The sequence below is a fragment of the Eleutherodactylus coqui genome, chromosome 11 (genome assembly GCF_035609145.1).
Source record: "Eleutherodactylus coqui strain aEleCoq1 chromosome 11, aEleCoq1.hap1, whole genome shotgun sequence".
Classification (NCBI taxonomy): Eukaryota; Metazoa; Chordata; class Amphibia; order Anura; family Eleutherodactylidae; genus Eleutherodactylus; species Eleutherodactylus coqui.
The window spans coordinates 62,371,305-62,395,902 of record NC_089847.1 but is presented as its reverse complement, the minus strand read 5'-3'; the positions used below and the strand labels follow the sequence as shown (position 1 = coordinate 62,395,902).

Below are 24,598 nucleotides of genomic sequence, written 5' to 3'. Positions count from 1 at the left end.
CAAAGAGGGTGTTTTTTTTCTGAGGATGTTCCCCATGTGGGGCAAATAATGCGTTATTGTGATAGACTGGACTTTTATGGATCCAATGATACTAAATATGTTTTTGGGTGTTTTTTTATTTAGATTTTTTTAAATTAAAAATATAGCTTTTATGTTTATTTAATAATTAGTAAAACATTTTTTAGTCCCCATAGGGGACAAGAACTTGTAATGGTTTGATCGCTGCTGATGTTATATCATAGTATTACATTATACCACGCCCTGACAGGCAATCTATAAAGCCACAGAGGGTTTTCAGAAGAGACAGCTAAGATCCCATAAATAGGAAAGCCTAGCCCCTTGATCCTAGTGGAGACTTTGTTGCATTCATCTGTTCAAATGGGGAATATACACATACATATATATATATATATATATATACACACACACACATATACACATACACACACACATATATTATATAATGTGTTGGCATATCCCAAAAATGTTATCAACATCATAATACCAACAAAAGTAAAACATATATATTTTCAAATATGCAATGTGTGTGCAATATTGTCTAACATTGTGATCTAAGTATATCCAGCATTCTTTTACACAAGACACAAAAATACATCCAATACAGAAGAATATTTATATGAAATTAATTATATTCCAGGAACATCAGTCCCTGTTCACAGAAAGTCCTAAGATACTACATAGTACTGTAATGTGAGCACTTACAGAACAGCTTCACTACGTACATCACATATGGCTGCCACCTGTGGAGAATAACTGCTACTAGCTCAATTCCAGGATGATGCCAGAAAGCAACATCATGCAATATTATAATTGGCTGCTAACATCTTTGATGCTAGAGGTGGCAAGCAGTTCTGGGATGTCTGCTGTATGGCTCTGGAGCCCAACTGTTTTTTTCACACTCATTTCTCTTTGCCCAGATGGGCTCTTCTTAGGTTTAGGTGAAGGGAGGCAAGTAGACAGGTGACTGACAGTCCGATGTCACCCATTGAGCAAAGCGGATCGTCCACTTGACAATCTTGAGAATGCTGGGACCTGGACCTAAGAAGAGCTGTGTGGGCAAAGGAAGGTGGGGATGAAAAAAAAACAAAAAAACAGGGATGCAGTCAGCAGGACCATGGCTGCAGTGCCATGTAGTCAGTTCTGCCGACTGTATCCAGGGACAGGTCTTCTTCAAAAGCACACATTAAGTTATGCCAGTTGCTAGCATTAAAATACTGCGTTGTATTTTAGTGCTAGTATATAGAAGCAGGGCAGTGTATTAGTGTCCTTGCTATACCCTACAGTTCAGCTGCTGTATGAGTTCTGGGTGTTCCATGGTTTTATACAATGAGGTGTGTTAGGCTGAATCATATGAAGGAATGGCTTCTGGTCAAACAGAAGGTCCTGGAATAAAAAAAATAAATCCACTTCTGGTCTTCCGCTAATGAGAAGTGACTTGTGCCTGCCAGAATTATACAAGTGATCCCTTGCTTCCTACTGTATTGGCACACAATGCATTTAAACTGGGCAACATTGTTCAAATGAATCCCCATACAAGAGATCCGCCATCATTACTGGTTTATGGAGCAACTTCCACCATTTCCACATCTTGCTGAGGCTTCTTGGATTTTCTTTTTTTGGTGATGTCAACTTCCATGGTTCTCATAGGTTTTTGGGGTTTTGATGTACGTTCCACTAAAAAATAAACACATATGCTTATTACTAGTATGCAATGCAATGACCTACTTCACTTTCTATTCCATACACTTTAACCAGTTAAGGACAAGGCCCTTTTTTTCCCCTTCCTTCATTTTCAGTTTTTCCTCTTCACTTTGAGAAAAGCATAACTCTTTTTTTATTTATCCATCAATGTAGCTGTTTGAGGGCTTTTTTTGCAGGATGAGTAGTATTTTTCAATGGTATATAATTAGATAGTACCATTAAATGTATTGAAAAACTTTTTCAAAATTCTAAGTGGAGTGAAATTGAGAAACACAATCCCGTACACGTTTGTGGTGGTTGTTCCTAAAGTGTACAAACTACAGCAAAAATGACAGGATAACTGTATTCTATGGATGAGTACAATTATGGCGATACTATAATATATATATATATCACACACATACATACACACACGCACACGCGCGCTGTACTACTTAGGAAACAAAATATCTTTGGAAAAAAGATCATCATCTTCTGACCCCCATAACTTTTCTTTTTCTGTCATCACAGTAGTGTGAGGGTTTTTTTTTGTAGGACATCCTGTAGTTTCTATCCTTCCCATTTTGCAGTACTTTTTGATAGATTTTTATTCAACTTTTTCTTGGAGATGAGGCAACCAAAAAAGCTTAATTCTGACGACATGTGGTTGTGTGTGTTTTTTTACAACAATAACTGTGGGGGATAAATAGTGCGTTACTTTGATAGATTGAATGCAGCGATGCCAAATATGTTTTTTGTTTCATTTTGATTTTTATTTAATAAATATGCGAAGAGAAGTGTTTAAACTTTCGCTGCCTTTTATTTTTTCATAATTAATAAAACTTTTTTTTTTAAACTTCTTATTATATTTTTTTTAGTCCCCATAGGGATTTGAACTTGTGAATGTTTGATTGCTCCTGCAGTGTAATATAATACCATAGTATTATATAGTATAATATTACATTATACCGTGATTTGACAGGCAGTCTATCAAGCCACACCACAGGCATGGCTTCATAGGCAATCTGCAATGGCAGTCCTGGTGGGCTCTTCAGAAGGCCCCCCAACTGCCATGGCAACTGAACGGCACCCTGCAATCTTATTGCAGAATTTAAATGCCACTGCCAGGATTGGCGGTGATATTTAAAGGGTTAACAGATGCGATTGGCGTAAGACAGCAAACAGCCGCCCGCTCACGCTGAGTATATATAATATTATTTCTTTTTAATATGCTGGCCATGCAGAAAAACACTAACCTAGCCTATACTCACATGTCCCAGGCCGTTCACAAGCAGCAGGGTCAGCCTTTGAATGTAAAGTCACAGCAAATCACAGACCTCAGAGGTCAACCGCTGCTGCAGCCAGTCATGCTCTATTCCCAGGCTGACCGCAGCTTGTAAACAGATCCATGATGAAGAATAGAGAAGCAGCAGGGATCCAGGACGGATGACTATAGGCTAGTTTCTTGTTTTTCCACATGGCCAACATACATCCCCTTCAAAGTGGTTCTCCAGAAAATAAAAGAAAGAATTCAGAAATACAGAGTTACTACGCATGATCTTCCCGAACTGAATCACCCATAACTCACATTTAATGACACTGATATATAAAGCTGCATCCATGGAAACAGAAAGTCAACAATTTTCATTTAGTAAAGCTGTCTAACAGTAAGATGTCCTTATTGTCCAGAGCAACCAATCACAGCACACCTTTCATTTCCCAAGATGTTGAGGTGAAGGTTATGTAAACGCTAATGGACACCGGTGGCTTCATGGAATCTGCAGTGTTTAGTGATGAAGCCGCCTTCCAGCTTTCATCAGTTAACAAACGTAATGTCTGAATCCGGGGAGGGAAAACCCACCGGTCTGCGTGGAGCGTTTGGGTGACTCCCCCAAGGGGAATGTGTTTTGTACTACAACCTGTAGGAAAGTGTACGGCTTCTTCTTTTTCCATGAGGAAACAATCCCAGGGATTTCGTACAAGGACGCTACAGATATGGCTTCTGCCGCACCTGGAACAGCAAATCACAGGTTTCCAACAGGACGGGGCACCAGAAGGGCCGGACATTCACAAGCTGCCTTGCAGCTGATTGAAGCAAGGCTATGCAAGGCAGCATGGGAAGTATGGGAGAGGAAGTCCAAGACAGTACAGTACTGGCAGTACAGCTGGCTTAGTACATGGACCCCTCCCCACCTGTAAGTGATGCAAACAGGAGAAAAATAGGAAAATCGACATAGAAAACTGTTGATAGAGCTCAACCAGGGTGCAAACAGCAGCCACTGAAGACCTGGGCTGCACTTGAGAACTCAGGTACCCTTTAATGCATCTTTTGGGATCAGTTATGTTTTCCGGGTCCAATTCATTATAAACAGAACCTTGTCACTAGCGGGAACAGAACTTATTATATATAGTGTGAGAAGGAAAGTAGAAGACAGACAGTCAGACAGCCTGGATTAGAGCAGCCCACAAACACCACATGTAACTCCCATTATCCCCAACAGTACCATCCATGGCCTCTTTCGTCTTCTGGACGTGTTTCAATTGCTTTATCAATTTCCTCTTCTTCTTCCCAGAAAGTGTGATATTGGCTCTTGCGTTAGAACTAGTAAGACAGACATAGAAAACAGAAATATGACTACTTGTAGTAGAGCTGGGGAGCAATGGGACAAAGGAGGATACAATTCTGGCCGCATGCAGTCATGTCCACAAGTCAGGAAAGTATATAAATCTTACAATGGAACATACAGATGAAATATTCTACCATTGTGTTACTATGGGCAAGGACTCTCACTGATGGTGCCCTAGTAATACACTAGGGCAGATGGGAGTCTCAGCAAGAAGCCTAATGACCAGGATTAAAGGGTCTACTCTGGGACAAGAACTTAACTTTTAATGGATTTTGAATAAAGATATGGCTTTTAATCAGTAACTCCTAAGTAGAACCAAATATGTTCCCATTACCAGGAACCTCATGTTCCATTCCGAAGATTAGATGCTACATTAAACAGCAGTCTGTATTCTGCTGATGGATCTGCAGGATCTCTGTTTTATAAGTTTAAGGCTTGTTTCACGCGGGCGACAAAATTGCACGATTTTCTCACGAAGCGACAGTGCAACAAATCGCCTGTATGTGAAGCCTGTGCTTTCCTATGGGTTCCTTCACATTAGCAATGTTTTGTAGAATGCATATTGCAAGACAAAAAAATCACGGGTTGCTAGATATGCCCGCGACTTGTGATGTTTTGTAGCCCATGTTTCCCATGGACCCTTTCTTTCTGTTGCATCGCACAAAAACGCAGTTTTCGTGCGATGCAACTTTTACAGTAGGAAATCCGCCACTTGCTTGAAGTTCTCCGGTAGAGCTTCCTGGTCAGGATTTTGAAATTCAAAATCCTGACCAGGAAGCTCTGCCTCTGATTGGCTGAGCCATTAAATGAATGGCTGTGATTGGTTTATCAAGCGCTGGTTCTGATTGGCTGAGCCGCGGCACTCAGCCAATCAGAGGCAGCGCTTCTCTGCCGGAGAACTTCAAGCACGTGCTGGACAGTTCTGGGAGACGTGCGCGGAGCCGGACAGCGGCTCTTAGGTGATATATGTGTTTTGGGGTTTTTTTTACGCAGCTAGGTCTTATTTTTGGGGTAGGGCTTATATTTAAAGCCCATCCTGCCAAAACCCCAGAAAAAGACTGCTACAAAAATTGCAACATCGCCATGAGAAAAAGCAACGATATCACACAGACCACTGATGGTATAGCGCTGCGATTTTCTTGCATGATATCACATATCAACCATGTAAAATAGACCTGACACTTTCACAGTCAGGCTTTTGCGCTGTTGCTCGTAGGTCACTGTATAATTTGCAACATTACACAGATGACCACTTTTCTTTACTGGTTGCAAGGTTCTTTGTCACTTTTTTTCTACAAGCGTATATTTTGGTTGTGGCAATCCCACAATTTAATCATGACTCACTCCTGATGCGGTGTTGCCGGCTGAAAGCTACCAATATTAGTGAAATGCTGTTTATCGTCTTCCATGCCCTCATTTAATGCTTTCAGGACATGGTGCTTCTTCATTTGCTCATCCTCACCTTCCGAGAGCCATAACTCTTGAGGGCTTGTTTGCTTTGCGGGACCAATTGTATTCTTTTAATGGTGCCATTTTGGGGTACATGTAATGTACTGATAAACTCTTTTTTATGCCTCCTTTAATTGCTATAAATTGTCTTTGTGACAATTGGATCGAAAGTCACATTTTAGCTAAGAGAGATTTCTGGTTAAAGAAAAAGGATAAATAAAAGTTCTACAACTTTCTAATATTCTTTACATTTCCATTAGTCGCCATTTTGAAGATATTAGCTTACTGTCATTGAATGAGAACACTCACAGACCTAGTCCTGCTCTTAGCTAAAAAGTTGATACAAAGTGCCTCTAGTCTGGGCAATGCTCTGTGAGCTAAGCAGCCTGGACTCAATACTAACCAGAGAGATCTGTGGACAGCTGCTCATGTATTTAGCTCTCAGAGCATTGTCTACTCTGGGTACAATTGTATCTACTTCTCAGTTAAAGCGGGACCAGCCATGTACAGGTTTGCAGTCTGAATGTAAATAAGAACAGTGCCGCATAATAGGTTGATATACAAAATGAGGCATCTTGGATTGGGTGAAAACGTGCGTATCTGGGTAAAGAACTGGCTCAGAGATAGAAAGCAGAGGGTGGTAATAAATGGCTCATACTCTGATTGGGCCACCGTTACTAGCGGGGTGCCACAGGCTTCAGTATTGGGCCCCATTCTGTTCAATATATTTATCAACGGCCTGATAGAGGGGCTGCACAGTAAAATATCAATATTTGCAGATGACACAAAGTTATACAATATAATCAATGCAACGGAGAACAAGGTACGGCTACAAAAGGACCTAGATAAGCTGGGGGCTTGGGCAGAAAAATGGCAAATGAAGTTCAATGTTGATAGATGTAAGGTTATGCACATTGGCAGGAGAAACGGATGTCATCAATATACACTAAATGGGGAACTGCTAGGGAAAAGTGATATGGAAAAACACCTGGGGGTACTAGTGGATTATAGAATAGACTGGAGTAACCAATGCCAGTCAGCTGCTGCAAAAGCTAATAAAGTATTGGGGTGCATTAAAAGAGGCATAGGGGCGAGGGATGAGAACATTATCCTCCCACTATATAAAGGCACTTGTCAGGCCTCACATGGAATACTGTGTACAGGTCTGGACACCGGTGCTCAGGAAGGATGTTGCAGTGCTTGAGGGGGTTTAAAGGAGGGCAACTAAATTATTATATGAAACAAAATCGCAGAGGAGGCAGCCAGAAAGTCTCCAAAAATTATTAAAGCCCTTCACAGAGGGGACTTGAATTAAAATGATCAACTTTATTGGGTAATTTATTTAAAAGGGTTTGATACTAGGGCACAACAAATAACACACACAAAAATAGCATGTGTCGCAATGTCTACGGCACATCTATTTATTTAGGACAAATATTTCTTATTTAGCGTAAATGTTCCGTTATGTGAACAAAAGATGTTATATAGAATTGTTCTGGAATAAACGTACTGCTACAAATAGATCCGCCTGATGGATATGCAACACAAGTGCTTAGACTGCGATCCAGCAGTAAGTCCTTGCTAGAGTTGCGGATCTGTATTCGGAAAATTTCGTATTTTAGTCAGCCAGTGAGCTACTAATAAGTCTGTGGTGTCGTACTCCTACACCATCAGAAGTGTTGAGCCACCACAGCTGATTGATTATATAGTGCTTATCATTGCACTGTCAATAGTACTTGATTCACAATCTTCGATTTTTTTCATTTAATATAGATCTTTTCCAACTCTTTGTCATTAGTACGAGATCATTTAAAGGGGTTGTCTCGTGAAAGCAAGTGGGGTTATACACTTCTGTATGGCCATATTAATGCACTTTGTAATATACATCGTGCATTAAATATGAGCCATACAGAAGTTATTTCACTTACCTGCTCCGTTGCTAGCGTCCCCGTCTCCATGGATCCGTCTAATTCTGATGTCTTCTTGCTTTTTTAGACGCGCTTGCGCAGTCCGTGCTTCTGCCTGGTGAATGGGGCCGCTCGTGCCGGAGAGCTGGTCACCGCGTCATCATCATAGCTCTGCCCCGTCATGTGTGCCGATTCCAGCCAATCAGGAGGCTGGAATCAGCAATGGACCGCACAGAGCCCATGGTGCACCATGGGAGAAAACCGCAGTGCATCCCTGGGAACGGACCGGCGGCCATCTTAGGGAGATTTTTAAAACGTCATATTTCGTCAGATCGGTGAGTAGCAAGCGGTTTAAAAACCGCTTTAAATTGCTATTTTATGCCAGGGGGTGACAGGGGGAATGGGCTAATGTAAATTTTGATGTTTGCCGCGAGACAACCCCTTTAAGCTCAACGCGTTTCACCACTTCATTGAGTGGATCCTCAGGAGTATTACGGTACTTTAGATTTGACTCTTTAGGAGTAACCGTGAGATAGATTTTGGCTGATTGCATGCCAGGATGGAGTATGTCCTAAATATAAAGAACCACTACGCTTCCCAATACGGGGAGAATGATAGATCTAGGTCAATTGCTCATGCATAAACAAGGGGTTATTGGGTTATTAATGGAGCTCCTCTATTTCCTGCGGAAATTTATTAGCAACTGGATCTGAGGAGCCCAGAAAGTCCTGGGTTAGCTATTTGCTCTCTCAGGTCTGTCCGGAGGGTAAGTAAATCAGTAGGAGCCCAGCCAGTTGCTAAGCTGAGAAATTGGGTTTGTTACTTCACTGAGGTCTATTGCGATGAAGCTGAGACCAGTGAAGATCAACCCCAAAAAGTTCTGTTAGGCAAGGTTGGAGCCAATCCTCCTATAAATACGCCTGTTTGTTAGACAAGGGACTCAATTAGATGTCCCTAGGCGTGCCTAATAACGCTTGAGCCCATAAAAGTATACCCAAGGGTTCCTCATCAGTAGCTAAATAGCTTCAGCAGAGCATGAAATAAAAAAAAGAAATACTGTCCGTAGCCCAGATGGTAGGCTAGCCTAGACCTAGACCTCATATTATTATTATATGGAATGAGGGGACTGGAATACCCCGAGAGGCTATCCAAATTGGGATTATTTACCCTGGAAAAAAAGACAGCTAAGGGGTGATCAAATAACTATGTATAAATACATGAGGGGATAATACAAGGATCTCTCCCATGATCTGTTTATACCCAGGACTGCGACGGTAACAAGAGGACATCCGCTACGATTAGAGGAAAGTAGGTTTCATCGCCAACACAGAAAGGGGTTCTTTACAGTAAAAGCAGTGAGAGTGTGGAACTCTCTGCCTGAGGATGTGGTGATGGCAAAATCGATAGAGGAGTTTAAGAGGGGACTAGATGCCTTTCTAGAGTGGAAGATCCGGGTCTTATAGACAGGTAGGAACTATAAGAGGTTGATCCAGGGATTAGTCTGACTGCCATTAGGGAGTCTGGAAGAAATTTTTTCCCCAAAAGGGCTAATTGGCTTCTGCCTCTTGGGGTTTTTTGCCTTCGGATCAACAAGGAGGTTGAAAAAGATGGACATTGTTCTGTTTCCTGACAACAAATATCTATAAAATGGTGAAGAATTATAACACAAAAAAATAGTAGAAAGCTGTGAACTTTCCTTTATACAGTGATTCCAAGATTTAGAATACCCCTTTAATGCCAACTTAAAGGGGTACTCCCATCTGAGACGTTCATGGCATATCCACAGGACATACTATAATAGTTTTATAGGTACGGGTCCTAGAGGTGATGCCCGCATCACTCTCTAGTTTTGCTCCCACTAGGGATGTACGGGACTTGCGGAAACAGACTGTATGGCATCGCAATATTGTTTCTGTACCTCCCGCAGCAGTAAATGGGAGATATGAAAACCGCATGACACAATAAGCTTCGCTGTTTATACAGCTCCTAATTTACAGAAACAGTGCGGCTCGTTGTTTCCTTAGCTATCATTGACTTGTATGGCAGTTCTGGAAATACTGTAGCGATGCCCATTTAGCTATTTCCGCAAGTCCTGCCCCACCCCGGCCACTGCATTTATCTGGGCCAGGGGCAGTACTAGCGATAGGTATGGGTTACAGAGGTGGAGCCCACATCTATCAGACTTTTATAGCATGTGCTGTGGATATGCCATGAACGTCTCCAATGGGAAAACCCCTTTAAATCTATTTTAAATTACCTTCTCTTCTTTAAGTGATGAACTGTTATTAACTCTTTGTCTACCACAGCTCCAACTATTTTATGCTTCCTCCGTTTCTCTCGGGTAATCAAACGACGGCGTTTCAAGACATTTCTTTGCAAGGCCTGGTGTAGAAAAACAATGATCATTATACCTTGCGACAATAATAATAATATAGTAAGAAATGTAAGAAAAAACATAAAACCCAATTAACCCTTGTGCCTCCCAGCAGTTTTAGGTTATTAATCCAGAAGAGGAAGTAACAGTATCTTCAGATTGTGCTTCATTTACTACATCTGCGCCTAAAGCTTTTCGTCTTGTGGATAGTGCAGCCTCAGAAACGGAGTCTGTGCCATCCAGAGCGGGCATGAACTGTGAGATACAGCTGACATCCAGAATCAATGGGCAGAATCATACCTAGCTCCAATCCCAGCTGTTTAACCCCTTACATGTCAAAGTCAATAGCGACCGTCACATCCATTCGCCCTTCCGTGCTGCAATCATGAGGTGTCGATGCATTGTCATAGCAGTTGGGAGCCTGAAAAGGTCCCCAAGTGTGTCATGTACCTATGTCTATTAGGATACCTGTCAGCCTCATGCTAAACAGGCATAACACACTGCAAAACAGAAGTATTGCAGTGTATTACACTTCATTCAAAGTACTGTCAGGACCCATGTTCCTAAAATCAGTGGTTGTCTCAGTGACCAGACCCCCCCCAATTATAAAATTATCCCCTACCCTGGGATAACCCTTTTACATTTACCTGCTTAGATATTCCTTCAACCCCTTAGTGTAGAATAGGCAGCTGAGCTCCTTTCATACATGGCAAGTGCCGGCTGTCTTTGAAAGCGGACACCTGCCTGCAACAGCACCAATCAGCATTCACACTGATTGCAGCTGTTAACCCTGAAGTGCCGTTGTCTTCTCAAGATGAGATTGCAAGGTGCCATTTGGATATCATAGGAGCCAGAAAGCCTTCTGAAGGCTGCCTGACAGAATACAGCATAATGCAATACTATGGTACTCAATGAGCGACCAAACGATTGCAAGTTCAAGTCCCCATAAGGCTTCAGTCCCTTAAAAAAAAAAAACATTCTGCATTAATAGTAAAAAGAAAAAAGCAAAAAAACAAAAACCACTCATCACTGCGTTGGTAAAAGTCCGATTTATCCCGCACATTGAATGTTGTCAGAAAAAAATTTATACAACAGCAGAAATGTGCTTTTTTTGGTCACCCATCTCCAAGAAGGAATGTATTAGGCCGCTTTCACATAGGCACCAAAATCACACGATTTACTTGCGATGCGACAGTGCTGTAAATCGCATGTATGTGAAGCCTGTGCTTTCCAATGGGTTCCTTCACATCAGCGATGTTTTGTAGGCTGCTACACTGTGGGAAAAAGAAATTGTGGCATGTTGAATATTCTCACAATTTGCGATGTTTTGTAGCCCATGTTTCCCTATGGAGCCTTCCTTTGTGCTGCATCGCACGAAAACGCGTTTTTTTTTGTACAGTGCAACTTTTACAGTACGAAGTCCTACTGTTTGTTTCTAAGGCCCCCTGTCCACAGGCGTGATTTTGCCGGTGAATCACGCCGTCTGAAGCTTTCCATAGCATTGCTATGGAAAGAGCCAGCCCTGTGTCCACGAGGGGAGAATCATTGCGATTCTCTGCTCGTGGCTGGCAATTCGCAGCATGCTGCGAATTGCCCGATTCTCCACGGTCAGCCTAGCTATCAGATTAGGCTGACCGGCGGATATTTGTCTGCGGCTCCTGCTCCCGATACCGCAACACCCATGGACAGGGGGTCTTAGGGCACCGGCACATGGGCAGATTTGCACTGCGTAATCCGGAGCAGGTGTCAGCCTCAGGAATCCGCAGCAAATACGAGGGGCTGCTGATAAGTCTTTGGCTTTGTGTTCTTTTTTCTATGGTAACGAATGTTACATCACATGAAAGCCTTATGTGTCTAATATATGTTTTCAAAATGTTTTGTTTGTAGCTTATGGCAACCGTGATCTAGGCACGCGGGAAAACAAAGTGGCGGAGTCTAAGGCGATATTCACATCAAATGAGAGCAGAGGAGTGATAAAATTCTTGTTTCTGCAAGGAAAGTCCGGAAGGATATTCATGGTGATATTTCGCAGACATTGGGGGATCAATGCCCTTCATATTCTACAGTTAAGAACTAGGTTGCCAAATTTAAAACGGGCCACTTCAGCACCAATGATGAGGAACTTCCTGGACGACCGAGAGAGGTTGTTGTTCCGGAGATCGTCGATGCTGTGCACAACCTCATACTGGAGAATCTGCGAATTTCAGCTAAAGGAATAGCAGACATCATGGGGATTTCTCGTGAACGTGTTTGTGTCATTATCTATGAACATTTGAATATGAAGAAGCTATCTGCAAAGTGGGTCCCCAAATGTTTGACAACAGATCAGAAAAGCATGCGAGTGAAAACTTCCCGGTCCATTTGTCAACGTTTCCAGACTGATAAGAACTTCCGGGATCGACTGGTCACTATGGATGAGACCTGGATTTATTTGTATGACCTTGAAAGCAAAGAGCAGTCAAAAGATTAGAGGCACAGTGGTTCTCCTCGCCCAAAGACGTTCAGGGTGCAAAAATCAGCCACTAAGGGGATGTCTGTGTTCTGGGATAAGGAGGGCGTGCTGCTAGTGGACTACCTTCAAAATGGTTCCACCATCAATGCAAGGTATTACATTGAACTTTTGGACCAATTGAAGGCAGCTCTGAAGGCCAAAAGGCGCAACAAGTTGACCAAAGGAATCTTGTTCCTGCAAGACAACGCCTCCGCTCACACTGCACAAGCGACCACGGCAGAACTGGTGGAGCTAGGCTTCCAGCTGGTTGACCACCCACATTATTAACCAGATCTAGCTCCCTCCGACTATCATCTGTTTCCAAACCTGAAGAAACACCTCAAGGGTACCAAATTTCACACCATTTCTGATGCCACACATTATCACAGCATTATCTATTATTAGGCGGATCATTGCAGAAAGGTCACGGAATCCGCGTCATCGCCTAGCGATGGTGTGGCATAATCTTTACTGTGCATGGCACTGATTGGTTCTCGAGCGCTATGGCTCAGCCAATCACTGCAGCGCTCGATGCATCAATTACAGCCATCACATTGAATGGCTGTGATTGGTTCTCAAGTGCTGCGGCTAGGCCAATCAGAGCCAGCGCTTCCTAGAGGTGGGATTTTTGAACCTCCTGACCAAGAAGCGCTGGCTGAAGATTACAAACAAGTGCCGCAGGAGACGTGTGTTGGAGCGGACAGCGCCCGTTAGGTAATATATTGTTTTTTTGAATGCAGAGGTGGCACAGAATACAGCTGCGATTTTCTTACGGCACTGTTGCCCGTGTGAAAGAGTCCTTAAAAAGCGATCAATGAGTCATAAGCTCTCCAGAATAATGGCAACAAAAACTGCAGAACGTCTAAAAAAAAAAAAAAAAAAAAAAAACGAGCCCTAACGCAACAATATTGATGGAAAAATAAAAAAGCTATGACTGTCAGAAAATAATTTTTTTCAGATATTTTATTTTCTAAAAGTAGTATAACTAAAGACTGTATACATTTGGTATTGTAATCGTACTGATCCATAGAATAAGGTTGTTGTGTCATTTTTGCCACCGCGTGTGCAGCGTAAAAACAAAACCCCATCCCCCCTAAAAAAAAAAATGGTGGGATTGCATTTTTTTTTTCCCATTTCATTAAACTTCTGCATTCTTAAAAGTTTTCAGTTCATTATATGATACATTAATTGGTCCTATTGAAAAATACAACTTGGGAGAAAAAAGTGCTGCATCACTAAGGGGTTAAAGGGCTTCTCCAGAATTATAACCCTGTGACCCATGTGACAAGCAGCCGTGAAGAGGCCATAGCGCTTCTTCCTGAGCCATGTGCCCCGTTAACAATACACGCAGAACATCTCGTCCCCATCCCTGTGACCAGCCATTCTGGAGACCACTAGAACCACCATATTCTAACATGTTACACAATATGGAATGGTGAAGCCGTTGCCCATAGTAACTAAAGCAGGCTGTAGTTTCCCTTTTCTAAAGCCCACTGCAGAGCATTGACCAAAGTAGTTCTGACACTTTTGCTGCAGATCACTGCCCTGCGGTCTGATATATATTAGTAGGTATCGGTACGCAGTAATAGTACGGAACACTAGAGACAAGTACCGTTTTCGGCCGGTTGATCTTTCCTCCGGGAGCCATGCTGCTGTCACGTGTGCTTCTAAACGAACAACTTCCGGGTTCTCTTGCGTTCCGAGCCTCGGTTTCCGCAGCCTATCCTGAGGATGACGTGTAGTAAGTGGGCGGGGCTTCGGAGTGGTGGATATAAACGCTGTCCGCTCGCTCAGCGCTCTCTTTCTGGTGCGGCAGGTGAGGAGTGCAGTGTGATGGCGGCGCGGGGGCTGGGGCAGGGTTGTGTGGCGCCTCCATTTCTTGGCATGCAGGGTGTTGTCAGTACCCCTGTGTGTGATGTACGGAGGTAGAGGATTGCCGGTGCTATGTCTTCGGTGCCAGCTCCTTCCTGGGCTGGTTCTATCCTCAATCACCGGTACAAGCTGTGTAAGGAGTGCTGTCAGCTGGGGGCAGAGTAGAGCTAAGATCTGCCCGTGGAGATCCTGGTGGGGCCGCAGGGAGGAATGACCGGGCGCTGCATGTGACCCACTGTTCTGCCCATTGCTAGTCCATGGCCTGAGTCCTCCTAGGGCAGGCGGGCCTCAGACCATGTGCAGTACCTTGCTGGCTCTGGCCACAGGGGATGCCTCACCTCCTTGGACACCTAACTAATTAAAAGGGGGTTTCACAATTGCCCTACCCTCAGGACAGCTTATCAATAGTTGATCAGCTGGGGTCTGTTGTGTGGGACACCGACTGCCTGGTCAGCTGACCAGGTGCATGCTGTCAGAGCTGCAAATATGGAGGTTGGTGCACTTGTAACTGCAGGTACAAGTCTCATTAAAATCAATGCTTGCTGTGCTTGCAAGCGTCGGCCACTACAGAGGTTGGCGCAGAGGCTTCCACTCTGACCTCTGTGGTGTTATGGTGCTGAGCAATGGACCGCGGACAGTCAACTATTGATGCCTATCCTGATACATCCAACAATAGTATTTCCCTGGCATACCCCCTTTTAGGGTACATCACTATCACCTGAACGCTCATTGCAAGCTCAGGTACTAGTCATTCAGTGTCTGTGGCTGCTGATGACGCTGGGTGAGGAGTCGCTCACTTGTTGGAGTTTTTTTTATAGCCGATCTAAAGCCCGTGTGACCAGGAGGAGTAGCTCAATCTATGAACGCCTCATGTTTACTGTGAAAGGGGGCGGACTGGAACGATTCCACCCCGCTCCCCCTTCATACACAGGAGTAACAGTTGGGTGGCTGTTTAAATGGCCCTTTAGGCCCCCAGCTGCAGGTTGTCTGCTTTATGAAAACTCATGCTGACCTAGCTGAGCTGCCTCTAACTCCCATAGAAGTGAGTAGGAGCCGAGCGGCACTTGGTGACTTCAATCTTCTGGGCTGTCTTGTACAGAGCAGTGTTCCAATCATGGCTATTTTTGGCCAAGATTGGTACACCCATTTAAACCCCTGATGACTCTAGTTCTCCCTGTTGCCCTTTACTTGGTTGTATACCCAATCTGCTGCTGAGGCCAGTGATTGGTGACCAAGTAGAGGGCACTGGCATGGCAGCAGATTTGTCAGATTCTTCTGTTCCATGCCATTTTCTCCACATTAAGATTTCCTGAACTTCAAAAACTTAACTTGTCCCCACCCTAAAGGCACATGTTGGCATGTAGTAGAAACATAATTTCATTTGGGGGTGTATATTCCCAATGCTGGATAAGGTTGCCCCTGGTGACTCCTGCACACCATCTGCAGGTCTGATTCTCCTGTTGGCACAAGAGGTGGCACAGCTTTGGCTTGGTGCAGTGCTGAAGCTCTCCAACCATCTTCAAAAACTATAGGAAGTGAATGAACGGTTAAGTTTTGATGTGAGTTAGTGTTTGTGTAACCTTGTCCACTTACTGATCTGCAATTTTGTAACTTCTGTCTTTTTAAATAGGTGTATTGGGATGGATTTTTCAGATTTTGAAAAAATCCATTTGATACACCATTTCAAAGCAGCAAAAAACCTTGCATATGGCCTCCTGCGGTCGGTCGTAACCTGCTGTGAGAATTCTCGCAGCAGGATGTGAGCTGTGACCCGTAGCTCACCTGCACCGCTGTCTCCTCCGCTCCATGTTTCGGCTTCTGCCCAAGTGGCTTGCACAGAAGTAGGACATGCCGCAATTTGTTTACTGCGCATTTTCATGATGGTCAAATCGTGGCTGTCTGCATAGGATTGCATTATCTAATGCAACCTTATGGCATCGGCACGGGCAGGAAATCCCACTGCATAACTTCTGCCCATGTGCAGGAGGCCTATCTGCATTATTTATGCTCGTGTATACACATACCACCCTGGTAGTGATGGCAATGAATAGGCTTTGCAAGATTAGTAGTATCTATGGCGATGGCAAGCACTTGGCTTTATTAGTCAGCCCCATAGATGAAGAGCGATGGTCATGCATGTGCACCACTACTCTGACCGATGTGATCTTTGGTGGTCCCAGTGGTCAGAACACCAAAGGTCAACATCACCTCTGTTGTGGCAAGCTGACATGATATTGGTGGGATAACTCCTTTAATACTACTGAGGTCTTGTATAAGAATGTCATGTAAGGTAATTGAGGCTTGACACTTTTACAATAGTCAGTCTGTTTGGCCTTGTAGTCTAATCAATGCCTTGTTCTTTCAGCTTCAAGGGGAACCATCTACCTTCACCTGGTGTCCAGATGCTACAAACACTAATGTGCGGCACGGAATCGCTGCTGAAGACTGACGAATCCCTGACTTGTATATCTGACATGGAAGATGCAGTGGATGACTTCTTCAGTTTTGCTGCTAGTTTCTTTCAGTAACTTAGATTCTGTAAGGCTGTCCGTACACCATCTATAGTTACCTGCTGTGTAGGTAACTCATTCTATTAGTCTAGTTACAGAAGATATACCAGTTTGATACTATCAAAGCTGATACTGGCATGGATAACTAAGTTCAAAACCCAAAAACCATGGTGAGAGCTCGTCTTTAGGGACGCCGAGGGTCGTGAACGACTAAACTGTCAACAACACACCAGTTTCATAGACTGGGTAAAACCACTGCTGAAATCTGTCTTTTCTGCTGTGATCAGTGCAGCTTTAGCCCTGTCAATGGGTAAAACATACACGTGGCATTTCTAATGTGTTCTAGTAAATCATTTCATTACTTTCTGCAGAAACAGGTTGGAAACTGCACGCCGATGTTGATCATTGGCAGGGCTAAATCTGTATGTGGATCTGCTGCAGACATCTGCCGTAGGTTTATAGACAGATTCCGCATGGAATATTCCGTGGAAGAGTCTGCCGTGTGACTATACTAAACTGTTGTACGTGGACAGTCTGGCCGTACGTAACATTTATCTATAGATGTGGCTGAATACTGGAGGGCTGATTGAAAACAAATGAGACCGCCTGTATTTATATCCAGAAATATCTTAAGAGCAAATACGAGGAAGCTCTTCAAATACCCAAGAGGATTCCTGCTGCCTTAACCTTTTTCCACATGTAATGAATTGTGGATTTGTCATTATGGCCTGGAGTCCAAGTAGTGTGGAAACAAGGATTTGCCGCTGCCTATAAACCTGTGTCCATCAGCGGGTAAAGTAATGCTTCTGCCGTTCTTTGCATTCTGTTTAGTACTACAGCACTTGGCTGCTCAAGAATAGGCAGAACGGTGATTACTGGAAGCCCATTTATGTGGGGTCATGAGAACAGACTTGCTTAGGACAATGTCAGACTGCTTATTACTGCTCTTGCATTGGCAGCACTGCCTAAGATTGATGGAACTGCACTAAGATGCCCTAAATATAGCCGTGCAACTTCTGGGTATGCCCAACACAAACTGGGGGGAGGACTTTCAGTCAGATGTGACATTAAGCAATGCAGCCATGGCCTTTCACATCGGTTGCATGATTGGATCCTTTGTGAAATGTAAGAATGCCATCTTAAACATAATTGACTTTTCCTTCTGAATCAAGTGACTACAGGCTGAACAGTTTTCAATCAGCCCTCGTAGATGAGCCTAATGCTGAGGTACAGCCTCTAACTTGTTTGAGGACCAGTCTGAAGACCCCCCCACCATGTGGGTGCTGGCTCATACTACTGAGTAGTCTTATACTTCTGTGCACTTTCATTTACTGCTGTATTATAAAATGGATAACAAACCTGTATCAATAAAGCTGCTCTAATTTAACACGAACTCTTCCAGCTTGTGCTTATATTTCCTGTATAAGGCCGCCGGATCCAGATATAAGAATTTCGGAGCCACATTCAGCATGCAGAATCCGACCCTGGCGGCAGCGGCGTCTACACGTACCTGTAGTTTGTTTCTCTGTACTGTGGATTGTCCGCACGGCTCGCCATCAGACATGCACAATACAGATTTTTTTTTTCTTAAACTCCTGCTTTACCGCATCATCGCCTAGCAATGACGTGGCATCTGCAACCTTTCCAAATCTGCATTGCAGAAGGGCTGTGGGTCTGGCTGTGTGGAATCCAAGCAAAAATGGAGCATGCTGTGTTTTTTTTTTTTAAATATTTTTCTCCCCCATGCAGATGCTCCATTGGCTTGAATTGGTGCAGGAGGTGATTGTGGACTCTGCAAATTCAAATCTGCCCGTGTGCAGGTGGCCCAACTAGCAAAACGGCTTTAGTTATTTGTAACTTTTCACCTTCTAGCTTGTTGCCAGTCGATTGACAAGGAATGTGGAGAAATTAGACCAGGGAAGAGGGGAATGGGTTGTGCTCACTGAACTGTATGGGATTGGGGAGGCTGGCACAAATGTGACAGAGCTAATTGTGAGCCGCCTGCTGCTGTACACCTACATGATGCCAGTGGAGCACTTCTAATGACTCAATGAGGAGACAGTATTCTCCTTGGGGAAAGTCGTAATGGCAGTTCCATGAGGCTTCCTCACATGACACATTTATGACCCATTGCTGGTGTCTGACATCCATACAGGAAACTACTTGACTAAAACGAGGTTGCACTAAGGCTGGCTTCACATGGCGGAGGATCTCACACAAATATGAACCCTACTTTTGAATGGGGTCATGTTCATGAGTGAATTTCTCTCCTGCATTGCACCATAGGAAAAAAGATTGTGATGTCCTATCTTTGGCTATGCCCACGTATTGCCCATTGTTTTCAATTGGGCTGGCAAAGCATCACACAGTGTACTAGGTAAATGCAAGTGCGATTGTGAGGTTTTGCTATGGGAAACACCCCATGATCCTCTGCTGGAGCTGTCAGCCATGCTGGAGGATCACTAATTCCTCAATGTAATAGATGTGTTTGATACAAAAACAGGGAAGTCTCATGTCAGTGAGCTGTATCGGGCTGAGTTTTACTAGATACTGCACTCGCCTGTGAAGTTGGCCTAAGGCTGTATTTGCATGGGCTACAAAACATCGCTCATGTAAAAGAACCCATTGGAAACTACGAGCTTCACATTATAGCGAGATTTTGTAGCCTGTGAGGATGCAGTGAGACCTCGTTGGGCTTCCATACCAGTTACTGTTTCCCCCTTAGGTTCGTTCACACTGGATTTAGTATACATCTTATCCTTTTCATTCGATTTCAAACTGAAGGTGAAAACTTCTTCAGATCTCCACCAAAATCCACAGCAGATCAACTGCATGTGAACACAGCCTGAGGGCTCATTCACACAGGGAGCTGGGCACACAGAAAACATGTGGCTATTAGAACCAATGGTTTCCCATAGGAACCTTAATATTCCTTCATCTGAACATTCCCATAGAAAACAATTGGTTCTAATTGCACACCTAGCGGGACATGTGAAGGAAGCCTTAGGCTGGATGGGAAAGATCTATTGCTGGCACTTCTCTGGTCCATTAAAAAAAGTAACCAAGTCCTCATCTGTCCTGCTGCAGCCTAGAGTTCAGTGCTGGTTTCTCTTATGCAGCTTTCTGTGTGGAGTATGGAATCTGCTGGGTTGTAAAAGCCTTGACTAGAGCCTTACATGCCTACATGGATAGTAGAGGCACTCCCCTCCTATGGGCCATTTACACAGGACAATTGCTCAAAATTCTTTAGAATAAATTAGCGTGATAATCATGCAGTGTCAATGCATAAAATCACATTTTGTTCACAGGTTAAGCTGACACCTTCAGTCAGTTTAAAACCCATTACTGGACTGCAAGCTTGTTCTGTGTAAACACTCAGGGCTTCACATAAAAGGTAATGTGCTGAGCAAGAAACCTGCGATCAGCAGTGAGTACCAGTATAAATGCTCTGCACAAACAGCATTGACCTTAGCGGTGACGTCAGCTAAACGACTGCACGAGTGCTGACTGTCGCCCTGTGTAAAAGGCCCATTAACCTAAGAAACTGATTGGATGTCTCAGTGTGACCATATTGGCTTCACTGCAGCGTGGCTTACTCTACAAGGCCTCTTTACACACTGCAGAAGTGGTCAGTATTTTACATGTTTAAAGGGGTTTAATGACACGGACCCCCCCCCCCCCCCCCCTCAAAAAATTCATAACGCCTTTATTTCTCCATCGGTGTCACTGTATGAGGGTGAGTTGTATTTTTCAATGGTGCTATTTAAAGTACCATATAATGTACTGAAAAACTTTTAAAAATTTAAGTGGAGTAAAATGGAAAAAAACAACATTCCACCATCTTTCAGTGCGTTTTGTTTCTACGGTGCACAAACCAACAAAACCCAAAAAATGTGTGGAGTGCGGGATGAGACTGCCAGCTACGTACCAGAGGCCTCTCTGCAAGGCATGCGTAGCTAGGCTAGTCAAAGAGGAATCGGGGGGGATTCATGGATGACGTTAGGAAGCTGGTGAAGGAGGAGGTTCGATCAGCCCTAACGTCACAGCTGGCGCCGCCATAAAAAGGCGTATGTTCCCGACGAGCCTTTCGACTCCGAGTTCTATCTGATGGGAGCAAGAGGAACAGGCGGCCGAGGAGTCCTCAGACGATGAGGACTACAAAAGATACCTATTCCATCAGGACGACTTAACGGAATTGATTAAGTCGGTCAGGGCTACACTAAAAATGGAAGAGCCCAGAGAACCACGCACCCTGCAAGATGAGATATTCGGGGGACTAGGGGAGAGGCGTAAACATACCTTACCTGTCCACAAAAACATCATTAAAATTGTCCAAAAGGAGTGGAAGAAACCAGACGCAGGTTCCTTCTCCGCTAGAGGGGTAAAAAGAAGGTACCCATTTGAGGAGGAAGTTTGCGCAAGCTGGGAAGAGATACCCAAGGTAGACGTCCCAGTGGCCAAAGTAGCTAGGAGAACGAGCCTGCCCTTTGAGGATGCCGCACAATTAAAAGATCCCATGGATCGCAAAGCCGAAGGCCTTCTAAAAAAAATCATGGGAGGCAGCGGCAAACATACTTAGGCCAGGGATCGCAGCCACTTGCGTGGCGCGCACTCTGGGGGTATGGCTCGAACAGCTAGAGCTACACTTAACCAATAAAACACCAAGGGAACAGATCCTAAATTCCCTACCTATCCTGCGTATGGCAACAAATTTCCTAGCGGATGCCGCGGCCGAAACGGTTAAACTCTCGGCAAAAGCTACAGCCCGATCTAACTCAGCCAGAAGAGTACTATGGCTGAAATCATGGTCAGGCGACCTAGCCTCAAAAAATAAACTATGCGCCCTCCCGTTCTACAGTCAGTTTTTGTTCGGACCAGACCTAGACAAAATCCTGGAGAAGGCGGCTGACAAAAAGAAGGGATTCCCGGAAGAAAAGCCGCAGAGAGGGAAGACCTTCTTCCGAACTTCAGGGCAACAGCCCGAGGCCTACCGAGGCAAGGGCAAGACAGGCCGCTGGAGTTACCCCAAGGGGGGCAGAGGGGGAAATATCCTCTTTAATCCCCACCAGGGGGAGCCCAAGCAGAGACCCTGACGACAGCTCCGTAGGGGCAAGGCTGGGAAACTTTGTGGACCAATGGGCCGCAATTTGCGAAGGCCCATGGATCCCAAAGATCCTACAGCAGGGATACCGGATAGAACGGGTGTCACTCCCCAGAAGGAAATTCATTATCACAGGAGGCTCAGGGCAACAGTTACACTTACTAAGGCAGAGCGTTCGGGATCTGCAACATCTAAACGCAATATCCCCCGTACCGCAAAACGAGAAAACTCGGGGCCATTACTCCAGGCTCTTCCTAGTAAGAAAATCCTGCGGGAAACAGCGGATGATAGTGAATCTGAAGCATTTGAACACCTGTGTCAAGTACAGAAAATTCAAAATGTAGTCCATCTCCTCAACGATAAAGTTGATTCCCAAAGGGGCCTACATGGCATCCATCGATCTGAAGGACGCTTATTTCCACGTACCGATCCACGAGAGGTCCCAAAGATACCTAAGGTTCGCAGTGGATATGGGCAAAGGAATAGAGCACCACCAATTCAGATGCCTGCCTTTCGGAATCTCCTCAGCACCTAGAATTTTTACCAAAATTATGGCAGAGGTAGCTGCCTACCTGAGGAAAGAGTCGATCCTAATAATACCCTACCTGGACGATATTTTAATAATAGCAGAGTCCAGGGAACTACTAACGAAGCACCTAGAGATAGTGCTAGAACTCCTCCAGTCTCTAGGATGGATCATAAACTGGGAAAAATCCAGCTTAGACCCCGACAAGCAGAAGATGTTTTTGGGCATAACGCTCAACTCAGAATTACAATGCTCCTGCCTGCCCGAGGAAAAAATACAAAAAAATCCAAAGGCTGGTCAGATCCTTCCTACAGAAACGATCATGCACAATTCGGGAAGCCATGTCTCTCCTGGGAAGCCTAACGTCATGCATTCCCGGAGTAGCATGGGCCCAGGCTCACACCAGAGCTCTACAGGCCTCCGTCCTATCCACATGGGACAAAAAGCAGTCCTCGCTAGGGACAAAAATGTATATCCCAAACACAGTGAAAACATCCCTGCGTTGGTGGACATCCCCAGCGAACCTGCAGGAAGGGGTTCATTGGCTACAAAACCCAGCCACGCACATCACAACGGATGCAAGCGCCTGGGGATGGGGAGCGCATGTGGGGAACCAGTTCTTTCAGGGCCCGTGGTCCCAAAGGATAAAAGAACAATCCTCCAATTACAGAGAGCTACAGGCCGTATGGCGGGTCCTACAGCAGTTAGGAAACTCGCTACGGAACCAGCATATAAAGATACTGTCAGACAATACCACCACGGTCGCCTATATTCGGCACCAGGGGGGCACAAGGTATCCTGCCCTGCAAAACATTTCGCAGAAAATCTTCCACTTTGCAGAGGGCCGGATCCTTTCGATCACGGCAACACACTTAAAAGGGACGCTAAACCAAAAAGCGGACTTCCTCAGCAGGAGGCAGATAGACCCAGGAGAATGGTCTCTCTCCCTAGAGGCATTCAGAATCCTGACCAACCGGTGGGGGTCCCCACAATTGGACCTATTTGCAACCAGGGAGAACGCCAAAGTAGGCAATTTCTTCTCCCTCCGGTCAGGAGATCGTCCTACAGCAATAGACGCCCTAGGCCAGGACTGGGGAAAGGGGCTAGCGTACGCGTTTCCTCCGATACCGCTGATCCCCAGGGTCTTACAACATTTCAAAACCCAGGTATGCACGCTAATCCTGGAGACCCCCTTCTGGCCCAAGAGAAGTTGGTTCGGTCTTCTGACAACATTGAGCGTCCAGGACCCAGTCACCTTTCCGACCTGGACAGATCTGCTATCACAGGGGCCACTGAACCACCCGGGCTTAGACAGACTCCACTTAACAGCATGGCTCTTGAGGAATCCTCACTAAGGGGGAAGGGATTCTCAGAGCGAGTAGTAGAAACGTTAATGTCCAGCAGAAAAAAGACGACCCACCTTATCTACCAGAAGGTTTGGAGAAGGTTCTCCTCATGGAGACAGGGAAGGGATTCCGGAGATTCTATCCCGAGCATCCCTTTGATCTTAGAATTCTTGCAGGAGGGCCTACAGATGGGCCTCTCTCCAAGTACCCTGAAGGTCCAGGTCGCAGCCCTTAGCGCCATATGCGACACAAAGTTCGGGGACAATAGATGGGTCAACAGGTTCCTGACAGCAGCCGCTAGATTACGACCTAGACCCATAAAACTTGTTCCAGACTGGAACCTTAATTGGGTTCTAAGGGCCATGTCAGCGGAACCATTCGAGCCGATCGAAGCACTACCGATAAAAATGCTTACGATCAAGACCGTTTTTCTAGTAGCCATCACTTCTGCGAGGAGGGTTAGCGAGCTTCAGGATTTGTCCATTCGCCACCCATTTCTAAAAATCTCGGACTCCAAATTAGTATTTAAAACGGACCCTGCCTTCATGCCAAAGGTGGTATCACATTTTCATAGGTCCCAGGACGTAATAATTCCCTCATTTTTTAGCAAACCTAAAAACGAGGAAGAAAATCCTAAGCTGCCTGGACGTCAGGAGAGCAGTCCTAGGCTACATAGATGCGACAAGCCACTGGA

At 44.7% G+C, this 24,598-nt stretch overlaps 1 protein-coding gene, 1 long non-coding RNA gene and 1 other non-coding gene across 4 annotated transcripts; 2 read left to right on the top strand and 1 right to left on the bottom strand.

Annotated features, from left to right (window-relative positions):
- Window positions 1-499: 499 nt before the first annotated feature.
- On the bottom strand, window positions 500-14,238 carry LOC136581606 (uncharacterized protein C11orf98-like). Its single transcript, XM_066582198.1, has 4 exons — window positions 14,162-14,238; window positions 9,942-10,066; window positions 4,206-4,303; window positions 500-1,695 (listed from the first exon to the last, which is right to left on the bottom strand). The coding sequence occupies exons 1-4, from the start codon at window positions 14,195-14,197 to the stop codon at window positions 1,580-1,582; spliced, it is 375 nt and encodes a 124-aa protein (XP_066438295.1). The 5' UTR covers window positions 14,198-14,238; the 3' UTR covers window positions 500-1,579.
- A 77-nt stretch (window positions 14,239-14,315) lies between these two features.
- LOC136581604 (uncharacterized) lies at window positions 14,316-18,324 on the top strand. Of its 2 annotated transcripts, none has more exons than XR_010787071.1 (2): window positions 14,316-14,365; window positions 16,787-18,324. It is a non-coding gene; the product is annotated as an uncharacterized lncRNA (long non-coding RNA). The 2 variants fall into 2 exon arrangements; XR_010787070.1 differs by lacking the exon at window positions 14,316-14,365 and adding an exon at window positions 14,378-15,980.
- Window positions 14,419-14,551, top strand: LOC136582923 (small nucleolar RNA SNORA57). The gene has a single exon (XR_010787250.1). It is a non-coding gene; the product is annotated as a small nucleolar RNA SNORA57 (small nucleolar RNA).
- Window positions 18,325-24,598: the final 6,274 nt, after the last annotated feature.

What these genes read in the sequence shown, in the direction of transcription:
- LOC136581606 (XM_066582198.1), bottom strand. Translation starts at nt 14,197, where the DNA reads ATGGCTCCCGGAGGAAAGATCAACCGGCCGAAAACG. An exon ending in AGATCAACCGGCCGAAAACG is followed by an intron (nt 10,067 to 14,161) that starts GTACTTGTCTCT and finishes TTTCTACACCAG; the next exon opens with GCCTTGCAAAGAAATGTCTT. An exon ending in CATCACTTAAAGAAGAGAAG is followed by an intron (nt 4,304 to 9,941) that starts GTAATTTAAAAT and finishes CTGTCTTACTAG; the next exon opens with TTCTAACGCAAGAGCCAATA.